Source organism: Periplaneta americana, chromosome 14, assembly GCF_040183065.1.
Source record: "Periplaneta americana isolate PAMFEO1 chromosome 14, P.americana_PAMFEO1_priV1, whole genome shotgun sequence".
In the NCBI taxonomy this organism is placed as follows: domain Eukaryota; kingdom Metazoa; phylum Arthropoda; class Insecta; order Blattodea; family Blattidae; genus Periplaneta; species Periplaneta americana.
Window position 1 is genome coordinate 109,714,454 of NC_091130.1, and position 26,676 is coordinate 109,741,129.

The window sequence follows — 26,676 nt, forward strand, 5'->3', positions numbered from 1 at the left end:
TCTTGCTTAATACGACAAACGTATATGGGTCTACCTCGCATATAATGTTATTTTCAACCTCAATTTGGAATACAATTTTCTAAGAACCAAAGTATTTTAAGAAATATTTTGCTGAAATCTGGCAAATCCTTTACCATTCCCTTCTACCATAGACCTCTGGAATGCAGGCAGATTCCCCATCCCATTGTAACCTGCCCGAATTCATGTGGTATTAATGGTACCTGCATGCGGTCAGTTTCGACAGGAAATTTTCACTAAGTGCACGCATTTTAATGCAGCATGGCCACTAAAAGAAGTGAGTAACACTTTAAAAGCCATAAGAATTGTGAACATTACTATGAAGCTAGAGGAGGGAGTATGAAGCTAGGAGAAGGAGCAGTGAAATTGCAATTGAAATAATGAACATAGAATTTAATTTAGAAAGTGTATACTGGGCAAGTAGGAGACAACAGAGTAAAATGACTGATTACTTCACTCCTCAGTAAATAAGTTTGGTGAGTATTGAACAAACTGTTTTAATACAGAATACTGTATTTATAATTGTACATATATTTTATTGTGTTCATGGTATGCTTAAAAGTGAATACATAAATCTAAAATAAGCCTAATTATGTTTATTATTTTTCATTTTCCACCTCACTAGACTGATAATATGAATTTCGGTTACTACGACACTCGTTTATAAGAACATAATTTTCAAGGTCCCTTGGATGTCGTTATAACCAAGTTCTACTGTACTGTAGTTTGTATGTGAACCAAGAAAACCCAAAAATTTAAGTAAAGGAAGGTAATGTAGAATATTTATGTGAAGAGGAAATTAATGTGAATAAATACAGCATAATGCTGTTTATACAGGGAGCTTTATTTATTTTTTTTTTTTCATTTAGTCCCAGATACAGAAGCGTTAAAATCTAAAGAAGGCATTTTAAAATGAGAAGAATACTATTTCTATTTTCCTAATCCACAAATTTGCCATACTTGTAATTTCAATTCCATAGGGATGATAAACCGAATTTCACTGTATATTCATTGTATGTTCTTGTTAGGTGTTGTAAATGTACTGCTGACCACACCTCTGTGGGTTGTGAATACACGTTTGAAGATGAAAGGATTGAATTCTGGAAGTGGATCCATACAACATGCTGGAGATCAATATAGTGGCCTTTTTGGTGAGTACAAGCATATTGAACTTCGTGAAATCAAAACTACCAAATCTAAACTTTCTTCATAAATAACATTTTTACTACAAATTAATACAAAATTAATCACGAGGACCTAAAATTGAAACTTTTTACTAGCATTATAATTGAGGACCGTTTTTGCAAAACTTGCTAACTGCAAAGTTTGCAAAATTGAGATTTTAATGGATTCGTTAACATAAGGCAGGCCTCTACATGATGTTCAAAGCGTCTTAGTAAAATTGAGTTATTTCTCTTCATTGTAGTGTGTCAAAATGTGATCGTTTTTTCAAAACTTGCTTTCTGCTATAAGTGAGACATACAGCAAAACTTGCTTACTATAGTGTTTTGTCTCTCCTGTAAAATTTAGTTTTTTCAGTTAGCAAGTTTTGCAAAAATGGTCCTCAATTTCTGTTTGTGGGAACAATTTTATTATCTATTTCAAATAAACTTCAAATCACATATTTAAAAAAAAAATATTATTCAAAAGTCACTTCAGATTTTAAAGAGTTAGGCCTATACATATTATATTTGAGGTAAAAAAATCAGTCTTGGGCAAATAATGTGATTTGATTTTTACAAAACATTGAAAATATGTCCGCTTTCTTATTCAACAAGCACCAGTAACACCATGCACAGAATTTTGTAGACTCTTGAAATATTCCCATTTCTTGCGAGATAGTAACTTTCAGTTGCTGTAGAGTTGTTGAGTGTGCCATGAAAACTCGTTCTTTACGCAAACCCCAGATCCAAATATTGGCCAGGTTGAGATCTCTATTTTTCCATTGTTGTCTTCTTCTAAGAAATATGGACCAATGATGAATTGCGAAGGAAAGCCACACCATACAATGACTTCCAATTCGTGACGACCTTGTTGAATTAAAACCTGGGGATCATTTTCAAACCAAATTCTGCAATTACGTGTGTTAACTCCACTATTAAGAAAAAAGTGTGCTTTGTCTATCCAGGAAACTTTGTCCAGACAATGATTAATAAGATGAATCTCTGATAGCACAAATAAAGCAATATCTATCTTCTCTGCTTGCCACTTTCTATGAATATGAACACTGGTTTTGGATACAGACTAGGGTATTTTCATAGAATTCTCCACACTGTGCTATAACACATTGAATATCTGACTAACACTACTATTTTAAAATAATTATTTCTACTTATTTCATTACTTGTCTGAAGGATCTCAGAAGCAATGATATTACCTTTGGTCTTGCAGATTTCTTCTTATTAGGAACAGAACCAGTTTCCTCAAACCTTCTGATTAAGTCACCGTAATTGAAGAGTTATATGTAATAGGGGCCTGACAAGAAAACTTATTTTGAGAAAAATAGGAATAAAGAATTCAACTATGCGTAACATTTTATTTATTGCTTTTTTACTTACGCAACATTATACAAAAAATATTCTTTCATATTTATTCTATCAAGTGCTAAGTAGGAACTCAGTTTTTCTTCAGTTTTCATATAGATATTGATGTTCAAAGTGATGCTTATATGGCCCATTTTAGGGAGAAGAGCTGTTAATGATCCTCTTGTTGTTCTTTTGACCCACTTACGTAGAATTGATTAAACAAATCTTGTTTTGTTACTGTACATTTTTCAAAACATTTATGTTTACAGCATTGTGTAACTAGAAGAAACTATTTGCTAGAAATAGCTTCACCAGTAACAGATGTATAGCTTTTGCAGGAATTCATTTTAATCTCCTTCGCAGCACGATCTCTTCTTGATTGTCCCTTGGGTTTCTTAGTTCCATGATTAACAGCTATCTCAGACATCTTCACATAACATACAGTAAGCAATAACCCAACTGCAGTTCATAACGGCTTGTCTCTCCTACAACAACTGATTTCAAAATGGCTGTCACACATTCATAAATCAATATATCGCAATGAAACTTTGCAGGCGTACCAAAGTAACTATAGACACCCAGAAAATGTAATCTCCCTAAAAAGGGCTCATGATGGTATGGACCCTATTATATAGAACTCCCCAATTACAAATGGAACATGGGTCTTCTCTGAAATAAATTGTTAAGTGTTGTAAATTTTTTCTGACCTTTAGAAAGATTCCTATTACTTTCATAATAGCATTGGATTTGTTGTATTCTAACATTTAATAGTAGACTCGTGGCTTGAAATTTCAGAATTCTTGTAGCATACTAATAAAGTCATTAATGTTTTAATCAACAAAATTAATGCGAAATGTAACAAATTAAAAGGCACCGGCATGGCTTAGTCGGTTAATGCGCTTACCTGCCAGTCTGAAGTTAAGCTCGGGCGCGGGTTCGATCCCCGCTTGGGCTGATTACCTTGTTGGATTTTTTCCGAGGTTTTTCCCAACCATAAGGTGAATGCCAGGTAATCTATGGCGAATCCTCGGCCTCATCTCGCCAAATACCATCTCGCTATCACCAATCTCATCGACGCTAAATAACCTAGTAGGTGATATAGAGGCGTTAAATAAGCAACTAAAAAAAAAGAAAAAAAAACAAATGAAAAACCTCATTTTTTGCCCAATAGGCAATGATTTTGTTGTTTTTTCAGTCTCAAATGTTGTAATAATTATAGCATTTCAAAGTTTGAAGTGACATTTGAATGATATTATATATCTTGTTTTATAGTTTTTATATAACAAATATTATATTATACTACTGTATTTATTTATTTTTAATTTTTTTAAATTCTTTTCCAGTATAACAATATTTATGGAAAAGAAATATAACCTGTATTTGCACCATACCTATATGATTTTCAAATGCTGTACAGTTGAAGTACAGTTATGGATATAATTTAATATTATTATTCATTTATTTATTTACCGTATTTGCTCGCGTAATTTGCGCCCCCGCGTATTTTGCGCACCCTAATTTTTAAGGGATTATTTTGAACTTTATTTTTGCTTCGTATATTTTGCGCACACATTTTACGTACATATTTTTTTCAGTGTAGTAGGGATTACGTACATATTTTTTTCAGTGTAGTAGGGATTTTCCTTCCCTACAGTCCATCGTAGGTCATTCACCAGCAACTGAAGTACCTGCTTCAGAAAGAAACCCCAAAGTCCCACTACTTTAACAATGCTTGTCCTTGGTAGAGACAAGTTACCGGTATAGAAAATTAGCCCTACCGTAAACTTACCTATACATATACTAATTGAGATAAACTCAGAACAGGACCTCTTATTTGAAAAATCCGCATATTTTACGCACTCCAATTTTTCAGTGGCCAAAGTTAATTAAAAAGTGCGCAAATTACGCGAGCAAATACCGTATTGTGGTTGTATCCATTCCAAGTTACTGAGTGCCTGCAGCAGAGTATTATAAAATAGTAGTTCGTATTGAAGATAACACACACAATTGTTTTTAAAGATGGCTTGGGAAATTTTATTTCTTGTATATAAGTTTACTGATTACTACCTTAAAAATTAAAGTGAGAGAGAACTATTTCTAATTACCTGAAGAAAATGCTTGCAGTGCGACAGAATTTTCTACATCATTAAGTACTTGTATAATGTAAAATAAACTTTTTTTATTGCCTGTGTTCACCGAATATATGATTAAAATTAGATCGAAGAGTTTTTCAATCCTGTTCATTTAACGTAAAATAAACATATCATATTTTTATTTTTGTCTGTAGACAGAATTTAAAATTTTGTTTTTGTAACCTGTAATAAGCATCATTATTGTTTACATTCTATAGAATATTCCATAAACATAGTTTATTGTCTGTGTTCTCTGAACATTTAATTAAAATTACGTTTTAAAGTTTATTTTGAATTTTCTAAGATTTTGTTTAACTTGAAATGAACATTGTTCATTCTCCATTCTCTAACACAGTTTAAACACAAAAATTAAATGGTATATCATCTATATTTTTTCTTAAGAGTCTAAAAACAATGTTCATGGCAATGACCTCCTGCTCCCCTATTGAAAACAAGTCAGGTGAAGGGGTTGTTCAGAATAACACAATCTATTGATTACAGCATTACACGATTTCGTAATTGGTATATTTAAAAATGCACGTTTTTCTGGAAAACTATTCAAAATATGGCGGAATGATATTTGATTTTTTTTGTTGCTCTTTAGTAAAGGAATCATTCACCAAAATAAAAGACATTACTTACAGTTCACTCTGTATCAGTGGCGGCTCCTGCATATTTCTTGAGCGGAGGAAAGAAGCTAACAGCGCAAAATTACACCTTCTTGAGAGAAACATGCTACAAATTAGCCTAAATGCATACATGTAACACCATGGGGTTGGCCTTCCTCCCTTTTGTATAGTAATAATCTGTTTTTGTAAACGGAGTTTCCTAAATTGTCAAAAATATAATATGTTTTCACTTCCATTCATTGTTGAATAATTGCACAAATTAACAACTACAAGGAAATTCACAACCTCACAGCATTTTTCACGCACACTACAGCATCACGCGTGTTGGAAGAGATCAGCAACTAATACGTAACCGGAACCGTTTTACGGAAATGAGAATGAGAAATAATCTGTTAGAAAAGAGAGAAAACTGCACCCACCCACGTGGTCTGTGTTGTCACATGTACATTTTACAAGTTCAGTGTCACATGCTTTTGAAGAATGTCAGTTCTTGTAAAGTCATACTACCATTATTGTTCAAAGCTGCCAGTGGCCGATTAATTTTTTGATGTTAAAAATAAATGTAGTTTGCAGTACTTTCAATTTCAAAGATATTTGTGCAAAACTGACAGCTTGGCTGTTGTCCTGTCTAGTAGACAATGAATGGAAGTGAATTTCAGGGGCCAAAAAGATCTGCGATACTAATGTAGAACTACTTCCTCTTTGTTTTATATAAATCCAACTTCAACTTTCAGATATCCTCGAAAGTTTCAAACCATGAATAGTAGCGTTTATAAAGTGCAATGAATAATATATTTTGATCTATAATTAAAAAAAAAAAAATTATATGGTGTCTTTCATAGCTTTGCATTAAAACTGTTTTTATTGTGTCTCCTCCTAGATGTGTTATAGTCTGGTTGAATGCAGCATCGTTAGATGGCAGCGGTAGCGAGCTTGCTACAAGACCAGTCGGTTTCTATTTCCCGCCCATGCACTGATTCAGAGGAGGATCTCCTCCCTCTCCATTCATTTACTTGCTTTAAAACTCTGCTTCTTTCTTTGCCCTCTAGCGCGCTGTTGTCTATGTGTATTAACTACAATAAAGGAGGAATGGGTTGACATTCCTCCACACAAACAATCTTGCATCCTTCTCACAGTTTTCTACAGCACATGAGCGCGCGTTGTTTAAAACTCGATCAATTAATATTTTGCAATTCATTATGCGTAATTTTCAGAAAAGTCTATAAGTATTGTGAGTTTTATTAGTTACAACAATGTAATTTATTCGTCACAACAATAATTCCTTTCTACAATTCACCTTAAACGCTCTCGTCAACAATTGGATCTTCACTCAACAAAGTATTCGTTATAGCACTCCACCGACGACAATGACAGTTTACTTGGATTATTACGCACAACAATGAACTGTTAATCTTAACTAATATTTACAAAGCACTATTTACAAATCAGAACTACCAGTTCTCAGTTCACAGTTCTTCTATCTCAGTCACTCGAGTTCACAGTATCTCGAACCACAGACCTTCAGAGACAGTTCACTGTACTCGAACTCGGGTCCCTCCAACTGCGGTCCACTGCACTCGAACTCAGGTCCCTCCAACTGCGGTCCACTGCACTCGAACTCAGGCCTTCGGATGCTGACGCAGATGCGGACGCACACTCGAGTCGAACTCTGGCTTGCTTGCTCTGGCTTACTCACTGACGGAATAACTGAAAACTCTGCTCTAGTTTGCTGGCGCTTCTTCTTTTATAGCAAAATCATAGTTGCGAGAACCTTCTACAGGTGTGTAGAGAATTATCTGGATATCTCCACTTCGACGCATTTTCTGGAAGGGTCGAGAAGGTCCATTCCCCCCTTACTCCGCATGCAGCAGTTGCGCGTGCACTCTCCCCTCGTCACGTGGGCCTTTCCCTTTCCCCTCGTCGCGCCGTCCCTCATGCTTCATGAAGCCCGCGCGATATGCTCTCTCTCGCGGGACGCTGGTCGTGAGTTCGAATCTCACGTCGCTGTCACAGTATGTTGAAGGTTTATTTTTCAGTCGTTGACTTTACTATTTTGTATAATGTTATTAGGTGTTAACCTTTACATAATAAATTATATGACGTATGAACGTTTTCGTTGAGCCTGTCAACATCATCAGATACAAACTGTCATTTTACAATATCAATATTCTCAGTATTATCTACACAATCTACAAATACATTACATGTTTTTTATCACATGGGGATGAAATCTATTAAAAGTATATGAATTAGCTTTCTAATGTTCAAATGTCAACATTTAAAATATACTTATACTATTTTTGCAAGTCATCACATGAGGACAATATTATAAACGATATAGTGATATAAGCTAAAAGTGAGATTAAAATATAAAATAAAAGATGAGCTAACTCTCTTCCACGTTATGCTATGCATGTGAGGATTTGCAAATTACAAATTGCCGAGGAACCGCCACTGCTCTCTATATCGTCGCTGTGCCTCCAAAATTCACTGTGTTTTCATAAAGATTTTGCAGGAGAAAGAAGAAAGCATTCTCTTGATTTTCTTGTAATGATTGGAATTATTCCGAAAATGGCTTTGAAAATCAAGGGAATTAAAAGTGACAATGCGTTTTTCTTTCTCATGCAAAATCTGTATGAAAACAGATAGTGGATTTTGGAGGCACAGCAACAATATATACAAGGTGTTTCAAAAGTACACGGGAAAGTTACAGGGTAGGATTCTCGTATGTAGAACAGAAATAAGGTTACATGATCGTGGGTCCGGAAATTCGTAATTTCTGAGATATCACATTTTGTTTGAATTTTCTGTAATGATGCATTCTCTTGATTACCTTACAAGAAATGTTCGACATGTTCCACTCCCTGCCATATTGCAAACCTCTACTCATCATCTCATTGAGTTATGAACACACTCAAAAATGGCTGGCATTGTACGTATTGTTTGATTTCTGGATTTGGACAGGTAGAGGTGGATCAATTGCAAGGCCTCCATTGACCTTCTTTGTGTGGAGATATTTAAAGTTGTTAGCATGTGCGACTGCTGTGGAGAATGAAGCAACATTTTGTGGGACTTATAACCCCCCTTTTAAAGAAAATATTTTGAATGACATATAGCCTAAAATCTAAGTGAGACCTAACTTATGTTACATACTACGTAATTTCTTTCATTTCATGAAAATTACTCCAATAAAATTGTTCATAATTTGAAAATGTTGTACAGTTATTTCCCATTTTCTTTCTTTTGATTATTATAACTTTATAAGTTTTCTGATATTAATGTAAAGATGTGATGAAATATTTAGTTCTATTTTCTGTTCCAAACTTCAAATAAGAACACATATAAAACGGGAGGATTATTCTGTAGGTCAAAAGATAAGTAGCTTTTACAAAAAGAATACTTGTTATGAATGCTGCACAAACAGCCTTCAAAATGATACATTGTCGAAAAATCATTCCAAAGTTTATGAATGCTCAACTTTCACATATTTATATTGATGAACTTCATTAATGTTATGTTTGCAGATGGCCTGGTGAAAATGGCTCGCCAGGAAGGTGTGGGCAGCTTGTGGAATGGTACGATTCCATCTCTCATGTTGGTGTCAAATCCAGCAATACAGTTCATGACCTATGAAGCGATCAAAAGAAGGCTTCATGCTGCTTACGGAGAACAGAATATGTCTGGATTGGTGTATTTTTTCGTAGGAGCCGTGGCCAAAGCTGTAGCTACTGTGGCAACTTATCCTCTGCAGTTGGTGCAAACCAAACTTAGGGTATGATTAGCTGTTTAATTCAAATATGTAAAATATGTATATGGTGTTCCATTCAGACCTCCCTGATTTCACTTAATCATTGCTAACAAAGTATGCGGATTTATGAAATGAGACTGGTACTAATAGAAAGAGAAACTCAAAGAATTTGTATTTCATTTGTTTGAAGTTGATTGTTTTGTCTCTACGTTGTGCAACAATCGCAAAAGCAAAAATGGCGACTCCGCAGCAAAGCGGGCAAACGGTGGCGTAGTATGCGGAGACGAAATCCGTGATTTCAATGCAACGAAATTACAGACGAGTATACGGAAGAGTTGCACCTGAGCAAAATCAATTAGGTTCTGATTCAATAAGTTGCTTACAACTGGCAGTGTCCTAAAACAATCTGGTGGATGAAAGAGTATGATGAAAGAGTAATGGAACGGAGAAAAATTCGCTCCGGCGCCGGGATTTGAACCCGGGTTTTCAGCTCTACGTGCTGATGTTTTATCATCAGCTGAAAACCCGGGTTCAAATCCCGGTGCCGGAGGGAATTTTTCTCCGTTCCATTACTCTTTCATCATATGATGACGCAGAATATCTGCATGGAAATATCATATGTACTTCGGTACATTAAAATAATATATATAATCTGGAGGAGCTCGGCATTCCGTGACAGAAGAAAAGGTGGAAGAAATTCGAGTGGGATTTCAGAGAAGCCCGAGTAAATCCAGCTGCTTATGCAGAATTCGATGCACAGTTGTTGGAGGCATATTGAATTGCCTTGATGCCTGGCAAATGAATTTACTCAGGCTTCTCTGAAATCCCGCTCGAATTTCTTCCATCTTTTCTTCTGTCACGGAACGTCGAGCTCCAGCAGATTGTTTTAGGACACTGCCGTTCGTAAGCAACTTATTGAACCAGAGTCTAATTGATTTTGCATCAGGTGCAACTCCTTCGTACACTCGTCTGTAATTTCGTTGTGTTGAAATCACAGATTTCGTCTCCGCATACCACATCATCATTTGCCCGCTTTGCTGTGGAGTCGCCATTTTTGCTTTTGCGATTGTTGCACAACGTAGAGACAAAACAATCAACTTCAGAGAAATGAAATACAAATTCGAGTTTCTCTTTCTTTTAGTACCAGTCTTATTTCATATATCCGCATACTTTGTTAGCAATGATTAATTGAAATCAGGGAGGTTTGAATGGAACACTGTGTATGTCAAGTGGAATAGTAATAAGCATATCTGTGTGTGTGTGTGTGTGCGTGCGTGCGTGCGCGCGCGTGTGCGCGTGCGCGCGCCAGTACTGTATTTTCCCAGCCTTTGATGTTAAGTTGGTGCATTCACTTGATATAGAAGTAGAGTGTTAATCATCTTAATATAATTTTTCTCAGCAGTGTTAGAGGCATTTTTAAAACATAAAAAAATCAGTCTATTACTTTATTTGATGTTGATGATCAAAGTACAAAATAAAATTTAGAATGCTGGAGCACATTATAGGTCAACATTGTAACATGACTGCAGCTTGTATTCGTGTGGGTTCATTACATTTCAGAGCAGTGAATATTCCTGAAGGTGGATAAAAGAGTATAATAAATCAATTGTTAAAAAAACTCGTGAATAAAGTGTGGGAAGTGGATTGCTTAGAAAAAAAGCTTAAAATGTTCTTGCTGGAGAGGAACATGATGACATGGCTTCTCAATTAGAGCGATATTCACCTAAATCTCTACGTAGTTACCCAGCAAGACAGTGTATAATGTTGAAATTTGCACCTAAGTCATTCAAAACAGATGATTTCTAGGATTACTGAAGTCAAGTACATTTCGTGAGTGATTGCTTAATTCGTTTGTTGCGGCATTATTTGAATCAACATTATACTTCTTTTCAGGTGAAGTGTGGTTCTGTTTATGTGGTAACTCATATTCATTGGATGAAAAAACATCACTAAGTTCACGAAATACCATTTCACGATGATATACCCGTTGTTGGCATGTGATATTGCAGCAAGTTCTAAAATAATTTTGGGGCTGATCATTTTTCATGAGACTGTCACCTCTGAATGATACCTGAATATTTTCACTTCTTTATTTTAAATTCTAACTGAGGCTGATCAATCCTCTAATTATTTTCAGCAGGTTGTAACCTCGGTGCATATAGCCTGAAATTCCATTTAAGCGTTGAACCAAGTCCTCATGGATGGCATTATTAGCCCCAATATACAGTGATCTAAATCCTTACGATTTTTATTTATGAGGAAATTTAAAGGGGAAAGGGTATGCTAACAGTCACCACACATTACAAGAACTGGAAACAGAATTCAAGACACACTAACGCCATCAGCTGGGAGAAACTACAGCAGGTATTTCGAAAGATGCCAGGCTTGTTTTTGAGAGCAGGGAGAGCATTTTAAGCATCTTCTGTAATGAATAGAGACAGTCAAAATTGTGAGTCGCAAAATCGCGAAAAACTTAAAACCAAATAAACATAGTTTAAAACATGGTTCACATAAAAAATATCATATAATTACACTTTCAACTCGCGAAAAAATTGCAAAAATCGTATGACTCGCGTATTTAGCATATTTTCTGTCGTTATTCGCAAAAAGACGCAATTTTTCAGCAATTAATAAGAAAGAAGAAGCATTCTTTTAGCACTTTCTGCAGCTGAAAGGCTCCAAGGCAGGTCTACTCCCTCTCCTTGTTCCAACTAGGTGGAACTCTTGGCTGGAATCAGTAGAATGGTTGGCAGACAACTGGAAAGTTCTCTTCGAATTCCTTCAATCAGACCAAGGGAAGATTTCAGTGCTGCTTCTACGCACATCCATAGCTTGAATGAAGATGAACGGAAAATCATTCAAGCAGAGGCTATTTTTGTTAAGTCACTGTCTTCCCTCCTCAATCCAATGCTCACTGATTTTGAGACAAACTCTAAGCCAAACGCTGGGGAAGTTTACCTTAAGTTGAAAAACTTTAAGAAACGGCTAGCAGTGGTTTCGGAGGGTACTTTCAGTGATGTGCTAAATCAGAACTTAAGTGAGCTGCAAAGCCAACACAAAGAGAGGGCAGTCATTGAAATGAAGAGTGCTGCAAGGCAAATGAGGTTAAACTAGACAAATTAATGCTAGGAGATCCTGCTCGTAATTTCTCCAACCGGTATCAGAACTGTTTTACAAACAGGATTTGTTACGCATTGATGCAACTGAAAGCAGTTTGAAACCTCTCTTTGATCAGGTGCCAACCTTAAAGAATCTATCATACAGTGAACTGAAGGACATAGTTAAAAATAGTCCTGGACTTTCAGTGGGAGAAGGTTTGCTGCCGTTACGTGAAGATCACAGTGGTTTTGTGGACGGAGCACTCTAAGCTATATGGGTTCCTGTGAACGTTTTTTTCACAGTTCTCGTGTGTGCTAACAAATAGGAGAACAAACCTTACAATGACAAACTTAGAACTGTTGTCTGCATACAACTTTGAATATATAATTATAATTGTCAATTATCTTGAGCAACATAATAATTTAATACAACAGGGTGAAAATTTCTGGTTTACTCAAGAAATTTTCGTTTTCACTTAAGAACTTTTATCCTTTTTAACCAAGAATTTAACCCCTTTTATTCAAGAATTTTGACTGTCTCTAATAATGAAATGTACCACATTTTTAACTATTCTTTATTAAACTTGCACTAAATAGAAACGCCATTTCACTATGTTATGTCTGCAAGTCGAAATACAAATATCGTAGCATATGATTAGTCACAGCCGCCATGGAGTCTAGTGGCTAGAGAGCTGGACTTATAATCCTGTGGACCTGGGTTCGATCCCCGGTGTACCCCCGATTTATGACTTGTGTTGGGCAAGACCGTGGTCGAGGTAACACAGGGGTTTCATCCGAGAGCTCTGGTTTCCCTGTGTCATCCCAACAAATCTCCATCATCATCTCATCTCATCACAGCTGTAGCATAGACAAGCCTCCTATGACGCACTCTGGGCAACAACTCTGTTGGTAAATTGGTCTACACAACTGGCTTCATATGGGTGAATGACAAACAGTCAAATACCCACCCATTAATAAAAAAAAATGATTAGTCACTGAATGGCAGCACATTTTATTATGAGGCAAGTAGGTTAAGTAGGTTATTTTACGACACTTTGTCAACATCTTAGGTTATTTAGCGTCTGAATGAGATGAAGGTGATAATGCCGGTGAAATGAGTCCGGGGTTCAGCACCGAAAGTTACCCAGCATTTACTCATATTGGGTTGAGAGAAAACCCCGGAAAAAACCTCCACCACGTAACTTGCCCCAACCGGGAATCGAACCCTGGACACCTGCTTTTGCAGCCAGACGCACTAATCGTTACTCCACAGGTGTGGACATGAGGCAAGTAGAGTCAGGCTGCTAAGTAGAGGGTAGGGTTACCAGATACTCTTGAGTGAAAAACAGGACAAACTACTTTAAAAGCAGGACAAAAGTCGGACACAACATTTGTAGATGTCCTATTTCTTAGGACTTTTTTAGATTCAAAATTCAAATTTAAGCTGCAAAATTGATATTACTCGTTAATTTGCGTAAGCATACTGGGTGTTCATTTCAAAGTATGTCATGACGTCACTGTTGGTGAGTCAGAGATTTGAAGCGAGTTTCAGCTTTTATGTCAGAGAAGTTGCCTATTAATCAAGGCATTCAATCTGAACTTAAGGACGTGTACGGTATAACTTGAACGTCGTAGCAACAGATGGCGGCCTGTACGGTCTGTGTGCTACCATAACCTCTTTCGAACTGTGTTTTGTGCGGGCAAGTCGTATACAGGGTATTTGTTATCATCGGTTGTGTACGGCAACATTCCACAACACAAATCAAATGCTCCGTGTCCATGTTGACCGTCGAAGTTAATGTCAACGAATACATAAGTAATCGTCTTATCCCTCTCCCCATATCCTGACAGTAAGAATAAAACCCACCTCAGTACATGTTTCCAAACAGTTTACATTCCTGCCACTACCGACATTACCGTACATATCAGTAAGTACTCTTCAGAATGAACGCCATACTTGCTATGCAACTTCTCTGACACATAGGTAATACACCTCTGCAGAAGTGTAGGAAGATTGAAATCTCTAGGCTCATCAGCTAGCCACATGACGACATACAGCGAGCCATGACACACTTTGAACTGAACACTCAGTATATTAAATAATCATCTGTACAATAAAAAAAATAATTAAAACACAGTTAAAACAAAAAATGCAATGAGAGTACAGTAGCTTTTAGTGCTAGCACTGTGTACAGAAACATACATGAAAAATACCAACCAATTTTTTTTACCAAATTTTACATGTTGGCCTAATTACAAAAAACTACTTCACTCAATATATTTGCTGACAGGTGACTGAAACAATGGCCTTTACTACACTCGAAAGAATAATTTCGTATGTTTACTGTTTTACTGATGCTGACTTTCAAGTGGGGGGGAAAAACTGAAATGGACTCAATCTCGTGATACTGATGGTGCCATGGAACATGTTACCCTTTATACACGCCAGTTGATCGATTTTGTGAACAAAGCATGATCTGCCATATTTTATTCGTGGCTTGTATTCCAAAGAGAACATTGACTAGTGACGCTAATACTTGAAGTACTATTCTACCATTGAAGTCAGTTCAGTCTGTGAATAACATGTATGAACCAAAAGCAAAGTTTTATTCAGAATTATGTTTTGAAATGTAATTATTGAAAATGAGATGATAGGGACTTTTTTTTAAATATAAAAATACGGATATTTAACAAGTCTTCAAAAATAAATATGGACGGCAGGACACACCTTAGAAATACGGACATGTTCTGCTAAATACGGACTTTGGTAACCCTAGTAGAGGGACACTTGTATGTAGATATAATGTATATTATAAGTATATGTAACTTATTATGAAAAAGATGAAACAAAAAATTAATAGGAGTTTTGTGCATTAAAATATGACATGTTAATGTAATTTTTCATGTATATTTTACGGTATCAGCACAATGTTTTTTTTTTTTTTTTGTATATGTGTACCTAATAATTATTGTCTTATTATATTATTGCATTTGTTTGAAACTGCAAAACACAAGCAATGGACACAATTTATTCCACAGAGTAATGTCTATTCACTTCATTAATGTGTTTGTTGTCTTCTTTCCTATAGAAGCAACTTGAAAGTTTCTTTATCTCTATTCGTTAAAATTTTCCACATAAATGTTATTCTTATGATATAGTGAGTAAACCCTTGATCTTCATGTCTGTCACTGAAGTGCATTTTTTCTTCCAGCATGGGCACAACTATGAAGATTTGCCCCCTGATGCTGGCACAATGAAGATCACACATTACATTCTTAAGTAAGTAAACATTAAATATGGAAGGAGTTTCTTGTCGATGTGTTAACAAATAAGTTTGTTTGTTTCTTTCATAATAAAATTAATAAAAGCAAGGTTGGAAGTTTGGAGTAAGAGGGAAAGGAAGGTATCCGTATTCTGACATTTATTCCTTGGTTTAAACAACATTGCGATTTAGCCGTAATAACTACGACAATATTTAGAATCCTGCATCACATAAAATGGTGTTGAATGAACGAAACCAAAGCCTTCTTGATATGCATACATCATTATTAACGAAGAAAACTGAAGCCTTACGAACGAAACATAAGCCTTCTTTATACGCATTTCTTGTTATATTTGTTAAATTATAGAATTTATGACCAAATGTTTCAAATTTTTAGTATTTTTGCAAATTTCTTGAGTTAAAAATGAATCAAATGAGACATTTTCCATCGTGATAGGTGCTGTAGTTTTCTCAAAATTTTGGGTAAGGAACGAAATTATATATATAGATATTCATCTTATTACAGAGACAGTCTTAACTAAAAAATTAAACTTTTCTCCAAAAAAAGGATTATTATAAAACTTACATTTATATACAGGGTGATTTACGAGGACTTTCCGCCATTTCCGAAGACATTCTGAGCAAAAAATGTCATGTAAACATGTGAAGGGTACAGAGAAAGAACGAACAGAGTCACAATTCTCATAAGGGTGACGACATCATCTAAGTCAGTATATTACTGCAAAATTTATGTGTTTTTTTTATCAAAACTGATAAAGGAGAATTATCACTATGGATACAATCATCCTTTCCTACATTTTCATTAGGAACAACAATAAATTTTACAGTAATATACTGAATTAGATGATGACATCACCCTTAAGAAAAGTGTGACTCTGTTCGTTCTTTCTCTGTACCCTTCATGTGTCCTAATCTCAATATTTTCAGAGTTACACTAATTTGAAGTTGTTAGTAAAATACCTTTTTTCTTTAGTTTTAAGGGTAAAAGAATATTACAAATAGAGAATGAACTGTTCAGAAGTATCATTTCTTTGATTGGCTAATGTTCTGAAGCAAAAAATGCGTTCTGAATAGTTGCTTTGTATAAAAATTTTTTTTTCGATTTTTAACTACAGAATTACATATTCTTTTACCCTTAAAACTAAAGAATAATGGCATTTTACAGACAACTTCAAATTAGCGTAACTCTGAAAATATTGAGATTAGGACACATGTTTATATGACATTTTTTGTTCAAAATGTCTTTGGAAATAAGCTCCAAAGTGATGGTAAATCCTCGTGAATTACCCTGTATGTGTCGTATTTCTTGTTAAAACACGCACACTTTGCTTAATGCTTGTGCTGTAATGAGAGAGATGATGTTATTCTTCAACAATGTATTCATTTCCTTACTAGAAAGAAACGTGCCACAAGGACTTCCTTGTGGCCAGTATTATACATTAAGTTATAACATTTTTCTTGTTATTAGCAGTGCCTGTCTGAAATTAATTTCAACGTAGAACAAAAAAATTGGAATTTTTTTGAGTTGTGTCAATTTTCAATTGTCAATTGTCAGTATGAGGCATAATCTGACGAAAAATTTCTAACCTAAAGTTGAAGTCCTTATCATTCAGCATATGAGCCGTTGAGAGCAGAAGTGGTATAAGTCAAAAATGGGTAATGAGGATTGAAGTAAACATTCTGTAAAGTACAGTGCAAAGTAGCAATTAATATTAAATTTATGTAAACTATAAGTAGTCAGTGGATAGCACGAAGGATATATTAATTGCTGCTTTGCGCTGTATTTTACAGAATTTTTACTTTAAACCTCATTACCCAATTTTGACTTATACCACTTCTGCTCTGAACGGCTCATATGAGAATCTCTATAGCTACTTGCACTGTGGAAAGATTTCTGACAATTTGAATTTCTCAAAGCATTCTATTAAATTTTTCTTATTTTCAAAAACAACATTAACAAATTGGCTATTAAAATTTCATCTTGTGTTAGATCTTCCAGGTATTCACGAGTAAAAGTATCTTTGTGCCATAAAAGTGTTATCAGTGGCAGCTCGCCCATAAGGACTGCAGGATTGCAGCCTCCCTGAAATGTTAAAGAAAAACTAAGTACCATATTTGAATAATTTTCTGTTTCAGATGTCAGGTTGTGTGGATTTGTGTAGTTTCACTGTAAAGAATAACTACCTCATTAGTCCAAAGAAATTTGAAGAATGATAACCCAAAGACAATTGGATATAATGGGTCTTGAAACTTTTAAATTGCTCTCTTGTAAAAACAATAAACATGACATCAGGTTTTTCCCCTGTATTCTTTACTATTTCCTTCACCCAAATTTGATAAAACTATCGAAACTTACCCTATCTGGTGTGAAGAACGTCTAAAATTTGGATTATCTCTTTTGTATGAGAGCCAAGAATTCCGCAATATCTCAGGGCTTATAAAAATGTACGAAATCATGTTGGATATAGGAATTTGCAAATCATTTCTCCGCCCCTGAGCACGAGTTCTACTCTTTCAGGGGCGAGCTAAAGTTTTTCTGTATAAATTATATTTTATGTTACAATTATTAACAAAATAAGTAAATAAATAAGTAAATAAATGTATAAAAGTGTTCACTCTCCTCAAAATAATAAATTACTGCTTCCATTACTATTGCTGAGCCTGTTAGATGTTTCTCTATGCTGAAAAGAGTGAAGGCTTTTGTAAGAAGTACAGTGACACAAGACTGCTTTGGAAATGTTAAGCATAGAAAAATTCATGATTGATAAAGTTATTAATTTTTATGCTCGACCCTGCCAAAATGTAGTAATTCGCGGGTACTCGTGTAAAGGGAGTTAAGTCAAATTGCAAGGTTTGTAAACTTCTCTCCTTTGGTACTGAACAAAACCCTTTTGTCACAAATTATGGAGCACTGTAACTGCATCATAGATGGAAGAATGACTTAACCCCTTTAACACAAGAGAAAAGTAATTGTGGATAGTTCAAATCTGTACTTATTCCAATTTATCCAAATCAACTTAACCCCCTTTACACGAGCACCCGCGAATTATACACCTGGTAGTAGCCCTTTAATGGACCTCATTAAAGTACACCTATTCATTAAAGTTCAGGTGTTCGACCAATCAGAAAATACCATTGTAGCAATATGAAAGCATAAGTATCGATTATTCTCGGATATGCAATCGAAAGACAATTAGCGTGAGATTAGACAAAGTAATGTCTAATTCAATTTCAAGGTTATATCAAGATTAATGTTTATTTTACTCTCTAGATTATTTCACAGTCAATGTCGACATTTGATTCTCGGAAAAAATCAATACTTTCGCGTCTGTGCACATCTCACAATTTACGAGATATTGCACAAGGTCAGTTCTGCTCCTCAATCAGATAAGAATAACATGGATATTTATGAATAATTTCAAGTTAGAAATATGGTCGAGCATAAAAAGTCGTATGAAACTTGACTATAATGGTAATTAAGACGCTCGTATGAAAATTATGAAACTCGGTTGCGCTCGTTTCATAAACATACTCGCGTCTTAATTACTACCATTATAGGCTCGTTGCATAATGTACTATAATTATAAATTGATAAAAAAATAATAAAATGTTGTTCTTGTAATCTGTTCCAGTGTTAGGTACTGACATTCTTTTTTTTTTTTTTTTCTGTTGTAGGAAATATGGTCTTCTAGGCTTGTACAAAGGAATGGAAGCCAAACTCTTACAGACAATTCTCACAGCTGCATTAATGTTTGCTGCATATGAGAAAATAGCGAACTTCGTATTCAAGCTCTTACTTCATCATCAGGAAGTATCCTCAAAGTTGAAGTAAATTATTTTGATAAATATACATAGCTACAGTACTGGTATTGAACATTAAGTAAAGATTTGGTTCTTGTACTCGGATGTTGGTTGGTTGGTTGGCTGGTACGTACCCAATGCTCTGGTATCATGGCAATGAAGCCATCAGCTGACTTGCAGTCCAGTATTTTTCTGTGATGTTCAGATGAACAGGCAAAGATTCGCAATTTTCCAGGTGGTACTTATCCATGATTACATCCTTTCCACATAACACACAATTGGGTGAGAGAGAGATTTAGGTCATCAATTTGAAACCTGTAAATTATTTAATAATAATAGTAATAATAATAATAATAATAATAATAATAATAATAATAATAATAATAATAATAATGGCGGCCGGGTAGCTCAGTTGGTAGAGCAGCTGGCTACGGACTGGAAGGTCCAGGTGGTGACAGGATTTTTTCTCGTTGCCAAACTTTCAGAATGGCCCCAAGGTTCACTCAGCCTCCTATAAAATTGAGTACCAGGTCTTTCCCAGTGGTAAAAGGCGGTCAGAGCGTGATGCCGACCACACCACCTCATTCTAGTGCCGAAATCATGGAAAGCATGGGACTCTACCTCCATGTCCCCCAAGTGCCTTCATAGCATGTTACGGGGATACCTTTACCTTTACCTTTTAATAATAATAATAGCCACGCAGTTCCCCTCCCAGACTTTGCATTACAAGTTCCACTTAAAAAAATGAGATTTCTTTAACGATTTGACTGATTATCTGATTGCGTTTTCCCGAACCATAAGGTGAATATCAGGTAATCTGTGGCAAATCCTCGATCTTATCTCTCCAAATACCATCTCGCTATCACCAATTGATGCTAAATAACCCAGTAGCTGATACAGCGTCATTAAATAACCAACTTGAAATGAAAAAAAAAAAAACTTCTTTGAACATATTTATTCAAACATATTTTATAGTGATAAATGTTCAATGTAAAAGAAATACCAGCTATTCGTTCTTTTGTATGCAAAAGCATGGAAATTAATAATTGAGGACCGTTTTTGCAAAACTTGCTAACTGAAAAAAACTAAATTTTACAGGAGAGACAAAACACTGTAGTAAGCAAAATTTTGCTTTAACTCTCACATAGCAGAAAGCAAGTTTTGGAAAAACGTTCACACTTTGACACACTACAATGAAGAGAAATAATCAAATTTTACTAAGACGCCTTTAACATCATGTAGAGGCCTACCTTATGTTAACGAATCCATCAAAATCTCAATTTTGCAGTTAGCAAGTTTTGAAAAAATGGTCCTCAATTACATTCTGGTAAAACAGGACTGTTAGTAACTTAATAAAAATTTGCTGAGATTACCTACAATAGAATTTATGATTTTGTAAAAGTGTGGAAATATTTAACATCATGAGTACAAGAACCAGTTGATCAAAAATGATTTTGCTGTGAGGCATATATATGTCACTGTGCTATGTTTGCTTTCAGTGTACAGTAATTTACTTATAAAATCATATATAAGTTTTGGAGAAAGGGGAATTAATTAAGTAAGAAATTGTCCTCAACACATTGAACTCCCTGCAGATTCATCAGAAAAAGGCATTCATATAGGTTGTGAACTTATATGTAGGTTCTAGTTCAAAACTGTTCAACTTTCAGCCACATAGTGATGAAAAATGCATTGTTGAATATACTGGAAGCATACCAGCACTGAAAGATATTGTTCTTGTATGATTACGGATTGGAAACTATACCTAGTAAAGTGAAGAAGAGTTGTAGAAATACATGTAATTTCACTTAGAATGATGTCCTCTTGTTGTAAAGTTAAAAGATGATATTGTAAAATATGTGTCTAGGCCTATATGAAAAGAAAATTGAGGACTCAGTCACGCTGGTGTAGAGTCTGTTTAACCACAAAGTGAGCATTCCTCTCTCTTATAAGATTAGTACTGATGAATCTTCAATTCAGGACAGAGTGCTAGTTTAGCATGGTAAAATGAAGGTAATATGTCAGCTTACATATTTGAGACTCTCTCACTAATACATGTGATATGTTGCAACAGATTCAATTACGATTGATGTATTATTGTTCACAGTGATGTCCTCCATGACAGTTGAGTATTAAGATATTATACTGTGTATGACATTTAGAGTCTATTTTAACTTCTTGAACAATTACATCAATCTACAGAATAAAGTACAGGGTGGGGCATGGGAGACTACCTGCTTTAAAAGTGAAATAATTTTCTTTCAAAAGAACAAAACATTTATTGATGCACATTAAAAGATAGCTCTCACTCTTGGTTTATCATTTTCAACCCAGAAAAATGGAAATTTGCCTCATCAGACATCAGCAGCACTTTCAGTAGCAATGAATCTTGTTGAATTAATACTTGTATTTGTTGACAAGAATGTAAGCGATTCAATTTGTCGTTAGCATTTAGTTGTTGAACAACTTGCATTTTGTAGGGATGAAACGAAAGGTCAAGATGCAGGATGCGGCATAGGCTGTGATTCGATAAGTTTAAAGTGAATGTGCATCTTTGTGCTCAACGAGTTGGACTTTGCTGTAATGCATTTGTCACCCTTTCAGTATTTTCAGGAGTGCATACAGTTTTCATTGGTCCAGTTCTCTTTACATTGCGCAGTGAACCCGATTCCCTCCACTTATTCACCCATGAGAGAATTGAAGGGTCTGGTGCAAGAGGGGGTAACTCCATTTTACCATATTTTTCAGGAGAGACGATTAAGTGTCTCCCTCTTGTGCCAAACACATAAGCCAGATAAGTTTCAATCTCTTGTGTTACACTCAGTTTCCAGTGGATCTACCTCATTCGTGTACCAACCTGAAATTATGTTTTCCCTACATATAGACAAAAGAAATGAACTTTTTTAAATTTTGGAGTTACCTCTCTCTTGCACCAAGCCCTTCAATTGTTTTACGAGTTGAAACTGGTCCTCTGCCTTGGTTATCTCGAAATCGTTGTCGAAATGACCACTGCACTCTCATGTATTGTGTAACCATAGGTGGAGAGAGAACCGTTTCCTTGAGGGGCAAAGCAAAACCGTAGAATCCCCACATAACGGGGTTACTGTGGAGATCATTTATCTCATAGCTTGACCATGGTACAGTATATCGGAATATGATTACTATATTTTCGACAGCATGTTTCTTACAATGTTACATCCAAATCTGCGATGTTTCGGACCGAGTTGTATAGGACTTGAACTGTAGGTCTGCTACAAATTATAATAAAACATAACTTAAAAAAAATCTCCCTCTTTTTCTCTCTCATACGGAAACACATGCATACATCATTAAAACTACGTAACAGTGCTAACAGAAACTTTTTTATATGAAGTTTACCTTCCTGAAGATATCATATGAAATGTAAACTCTAATTATTTTATTTAATCTCGTCTTTAAGTTTACATATAATATACCGGGATCACTTTTCTTTTTTGTGCATTGTTGTGCAGTATGTTATTCATATTTCTCCAAGTGGCGGCCTGAATATCTGCAGATTTCTAACACATGAGTACAGATTGTTACAAAAGAAACATTACACTGCTTCCATTCCTCAAATGAGATATAGAAATTCTTATACATTCAGAAATTTAAAATAAATATTATAGTCCAGACACATGATCTGAAGACATTAATTCATCATTTTAAGCACAGGAACTTAATCCTAAACAAAAGCAGGAAAGATCTTTTGAATTCAATATTTTCTAACGTCAAAAAAAAAAAAAAAGTCCAGACAAGTTTGGGGGGGGGACAGTACCCCCCCATGCCCTCCCATAACTCCGCCTGTGCGTGTAACTGTCAACTGCAAACACACGATGTTGAATACTCCAATTAGCTATGTTGCATATTAAATCCAAAGCATGTACCAGTGCATCAGTAATGATAATGTCATGTTTATTGTTGTGGTTACCCTTTGATATCAATTTAAAAATAGGTAATATTCCATGCCCCACCTTGTAGTTTTGATCGTCAGTTCTCAGTTTGAACAGTAGGAGAAGAGAATGTGAATCTTTAACTCAATTATTTACCTTAAGATATAGAACATATTTCAAGGTCAGTATCAAGTTTGAGAAATTCCTATCTGAGTTCATGGTGTTTCAAAGCTTTGATATTGTTATTTCACGTGTAGCTATATACATTTACAACACACATTTCTTTTATATGTTTCCAAATTTTAAGTTCTTAAATTTTTACATAATATTAATGAATTTGAGTTATATATTTCAGTGTCATGCCAGTACTGTGTCAAAATCCCTCTTCTCTATTTGTTCATGAAGACCGAATTATTTTCTGTTTGTCTAGTCGACACAGTTTATTTACCTTAAGTCTTTCATGTTACTGTTATCTTATATGATTATGATTTAATGAAATATTGCACTTATATTTATTTGTTGACATTGCATTTTGAATTATAAGTGTTGTTTGCTTTAGTTACTGGATTATAATTTAAAATTGCACAACATGTTTAAAAAGAGCATTGGGATAAGTTATAGATGCAACTGCAAAACTGGAAGACTTCATGCTTGATCGCAATGTAGAGACAACCCATCATCTACATGACTCCATGATGATAGTAATATAAAATATAATAATAATAATAATAATAATAATAATAATAATAATAATAATAATCCATCCACATGACTAACCATTTTGTTAAATAAGTAGACTTTGTAGACAAAAGAATGCCATAGAATTTTGTAACAGTGACTTAGATTTTTCTGTTTCGCTTACTTCTCAAATTATCTGAAGTTGTCACATATTGTATTAGAAGACAAAATGGAAAGTCAACCCCATGACAGGTCAGATCGGCTGAGGCTTCTCACCTTTACAGACAGTCGGCATTTAATGACGGTAGGGATGTCAGTCCTACATACACGCTGCCTTTATCCCGAAGAAATTGCTCCTGGTACTAATTTCTGTTAGAGGCTGAGTAGACCCCAGTGCCATAATGCAGCTGGAATGATTAAATCAATGGAAAATCCATGACCCCCATCGGGAATCGAACCTGCGACTTTCCAGCTTGCAGCATTATGCCTTAACCGCGACGCAACTGTGCCCCCAATGTATTTTAAATGTAGCCAAATTATTATTATTATTATTATTATTATTATTATTATTATTATTATTATTACTACTACTACTACTACTACTACTACTACTACTACTACTACTACTACTACTACTACTACTACTACTACTAGTACTATTATTAATATGCACAAGAAGTGATGTATTACACAATAATGGAAATTTGATCAATAGATGAGAACAAGATATAATCTTCAGATAAGTAACAGTTTGTGTGAGGACGTGAGCACCCTCGTATGTGTGTGTGTGTTTTTTTTTTGGGTGGGGAGAAGTGTACGGTGTGTGTGTGTGGGTTCATATACCGGCATGCCATAACATTTGAAAGTATGAAAAGTTTGTGTTTTTAGCAGTGAGACAATTTATTATATTGAAGTTTAATGTTAACAATCGACTTCTAATCACTAAATTGTGCACCAAGATGCCTGGGTTAAATCTCAAATCTCTCCGCAGTGCATATGAAGGGAAGGTATATGTCACTGTTGATAGTGGTTTGTCCGTCAGATGGGGACGTTAAGCCTGCCGGCCCGCTTGGTGCTATTCGACAGGAGTAGGCAATGTGCCAGCACCGGGTTTCCCTTCTTTTTCCTTACCTTCATCATCATTCTTACCCATTCCACCAATTCCTCGTCTTCGTGTTCAGTATGCATTATAACTGTATAGGTGATATCTGATATGTATGTAGGTTATTCTTTAGTGTACAGTTTCTTGTCATGATCTTACTTCGATAAAAGGAAATAAAAACTAGAATACTCTAATCTATAAAGTAAAAAATCCTGTTGCTGACAAAAAAATTCGTAAATGGAGGAGAAAATAACAGCTCATTATTGTTGAAAGATATTAAACGCCATGCATTATAAAAACTGTAAAGACTGGAATTTTACATTTCATACATAGATGCCCTGGCTCAGCTTCCATATATTACCCTGTTACATGAGTGAGATTACTCGACTCTACTCACACTGCAAAAGGGCATTGAACCTTTGAATGTGCAGACTTACACCTTCCGTCATTTCTTTCTCAATCTTGCAGTCAGCTTCTGGAATGCATCCCCCTCCCCCTGTATGTAGTATATAAGAGGTTACATTCATTTTCAGCTTTTCTCCTGCAAAATTTTCTACAACTCCTTCAGTGGAGCAGCATAATCCAGAGTGAGACAAGTGGCCAACAGGCTTGGAGCTCATATATTCAGTTTCTCTTAGCCCCGAACACCCTTTGCAGGAAATTCTCTTCCCATTTCCCCTCTCTTTCAATTCAATTCAAGCAGCGTTACACCAATATAACTGCAGCATTTTGCTAGACATCACATCAACTGACTTCTCAAACAGCATTTAGATGTTGAATCAACACATGCCCTCTCTTTCTAATTTCTCCTGCTTCTCAGCCTGTGTTCCATGCAATCCTGTCCCTGGAGTTTGTAGGAAAGTTACATTTTAATTCTTTTGTATCATAATTTAGACATGAAGTTAGATAACTTTTTCTTGTGAGCTTTGTACATCATTTGTACCCAATAGTCTCTAATTGTTGTTAATGCTTTCAGTCACTGATCAGCTATGTAAACAATATGTAATTATTATGTTGAAAGTAGGCCATGCATTGTTTGTCATATCTTTGAACAACTGAAAGTCGTTTGTTAGTGACACAAAATTGGAAAATGTTGTGTGTGATATTTAAAAAAAGAATAGCGCTTCAGAAAACGACGCACTCTGTAATAGCATACAATCATCATCATCATCATCATCATCATCATCATCATCGTGGATCCAAGGAATTGGCCCAGTGACCTGTGCTGGTCTTATTAGCTGTCAAGAAGTCTATCCATTGGTCTACCCTAGGTTCTTCTTCTGTGTGGTGTACACTTTACAATTTGGAATGATAGCCTGTTTCTGTCCATGTCTTGCACATGTTGGATCCAATTTTCTCTGTGTTTTTTTTAATTTTGCTAGTAACTGGTTTGATGTTGAGATCTGTTAGAATTTCCTCGTTGGTTTCATAATCTTGTCAAGTATAGTTTGCTGTTCTTAAAAATCTCATTTGTGCTGCGGTGAATCTTGAAGTATCAGCTTCTTTAATTGTCCAGGTTTCTCATCCATATGAGTGTCGGTACAGCAAGATGTTATATATTTTCTATTTCGTGTGTTTTTGTACTTGGGTTGGCCTGAATATTTTGTTGATGATCCCTGTTATCTGAAGGAATTTTAATATTTTTCTCATTGTCATATGATATTAGACATCCGAGGTAACTGAAATAGTAAACTTGTTCAATAATAGTATCATTTATGACAGTTTTGCATCTAATTGGGTCTCTTCCCTG

At 35.3% G+C, this 26,676-nt stretch overlaps 1 protein-coding gene across 2 annotated transcripts in view; it reads left to right on the forward strand.

Annotated features, from left to right (window-relative positions):
- PMP34 (Peroxisomal Membrane Protein 34) overlaps positions 1-20,174 on the forward strand; it is a 38,364-nt gene extending 18,190 nt beyond the window's left edge. For both annotated transcript variants that reach the window (XM_069845919.1, XM_069845920.1), the window contains exons 5-8: positions 1,047-1,169; positions 8,829-9,076; positions 15,363-15,430; positions 19,110-20,174. In XM_069845919.1, coding sequence (XP_069702020.1) covers positions 1,047-1,169; positions 8,829-9,076; positions 15,363-15,430; positions 19,110-19,266 — 596 coding nt within the window. In that variant the 3' untranslated portion in view covers positions 19,267-20,174. The remainder of the gene's footprint in view (positions 1-1,046; positions 1,170-8,828; positions 9,077-15,362; positions 15,431-19,109) is intronic.
- Positions 20,175-26,676: the final 6,502 nt, after the last annotated feature.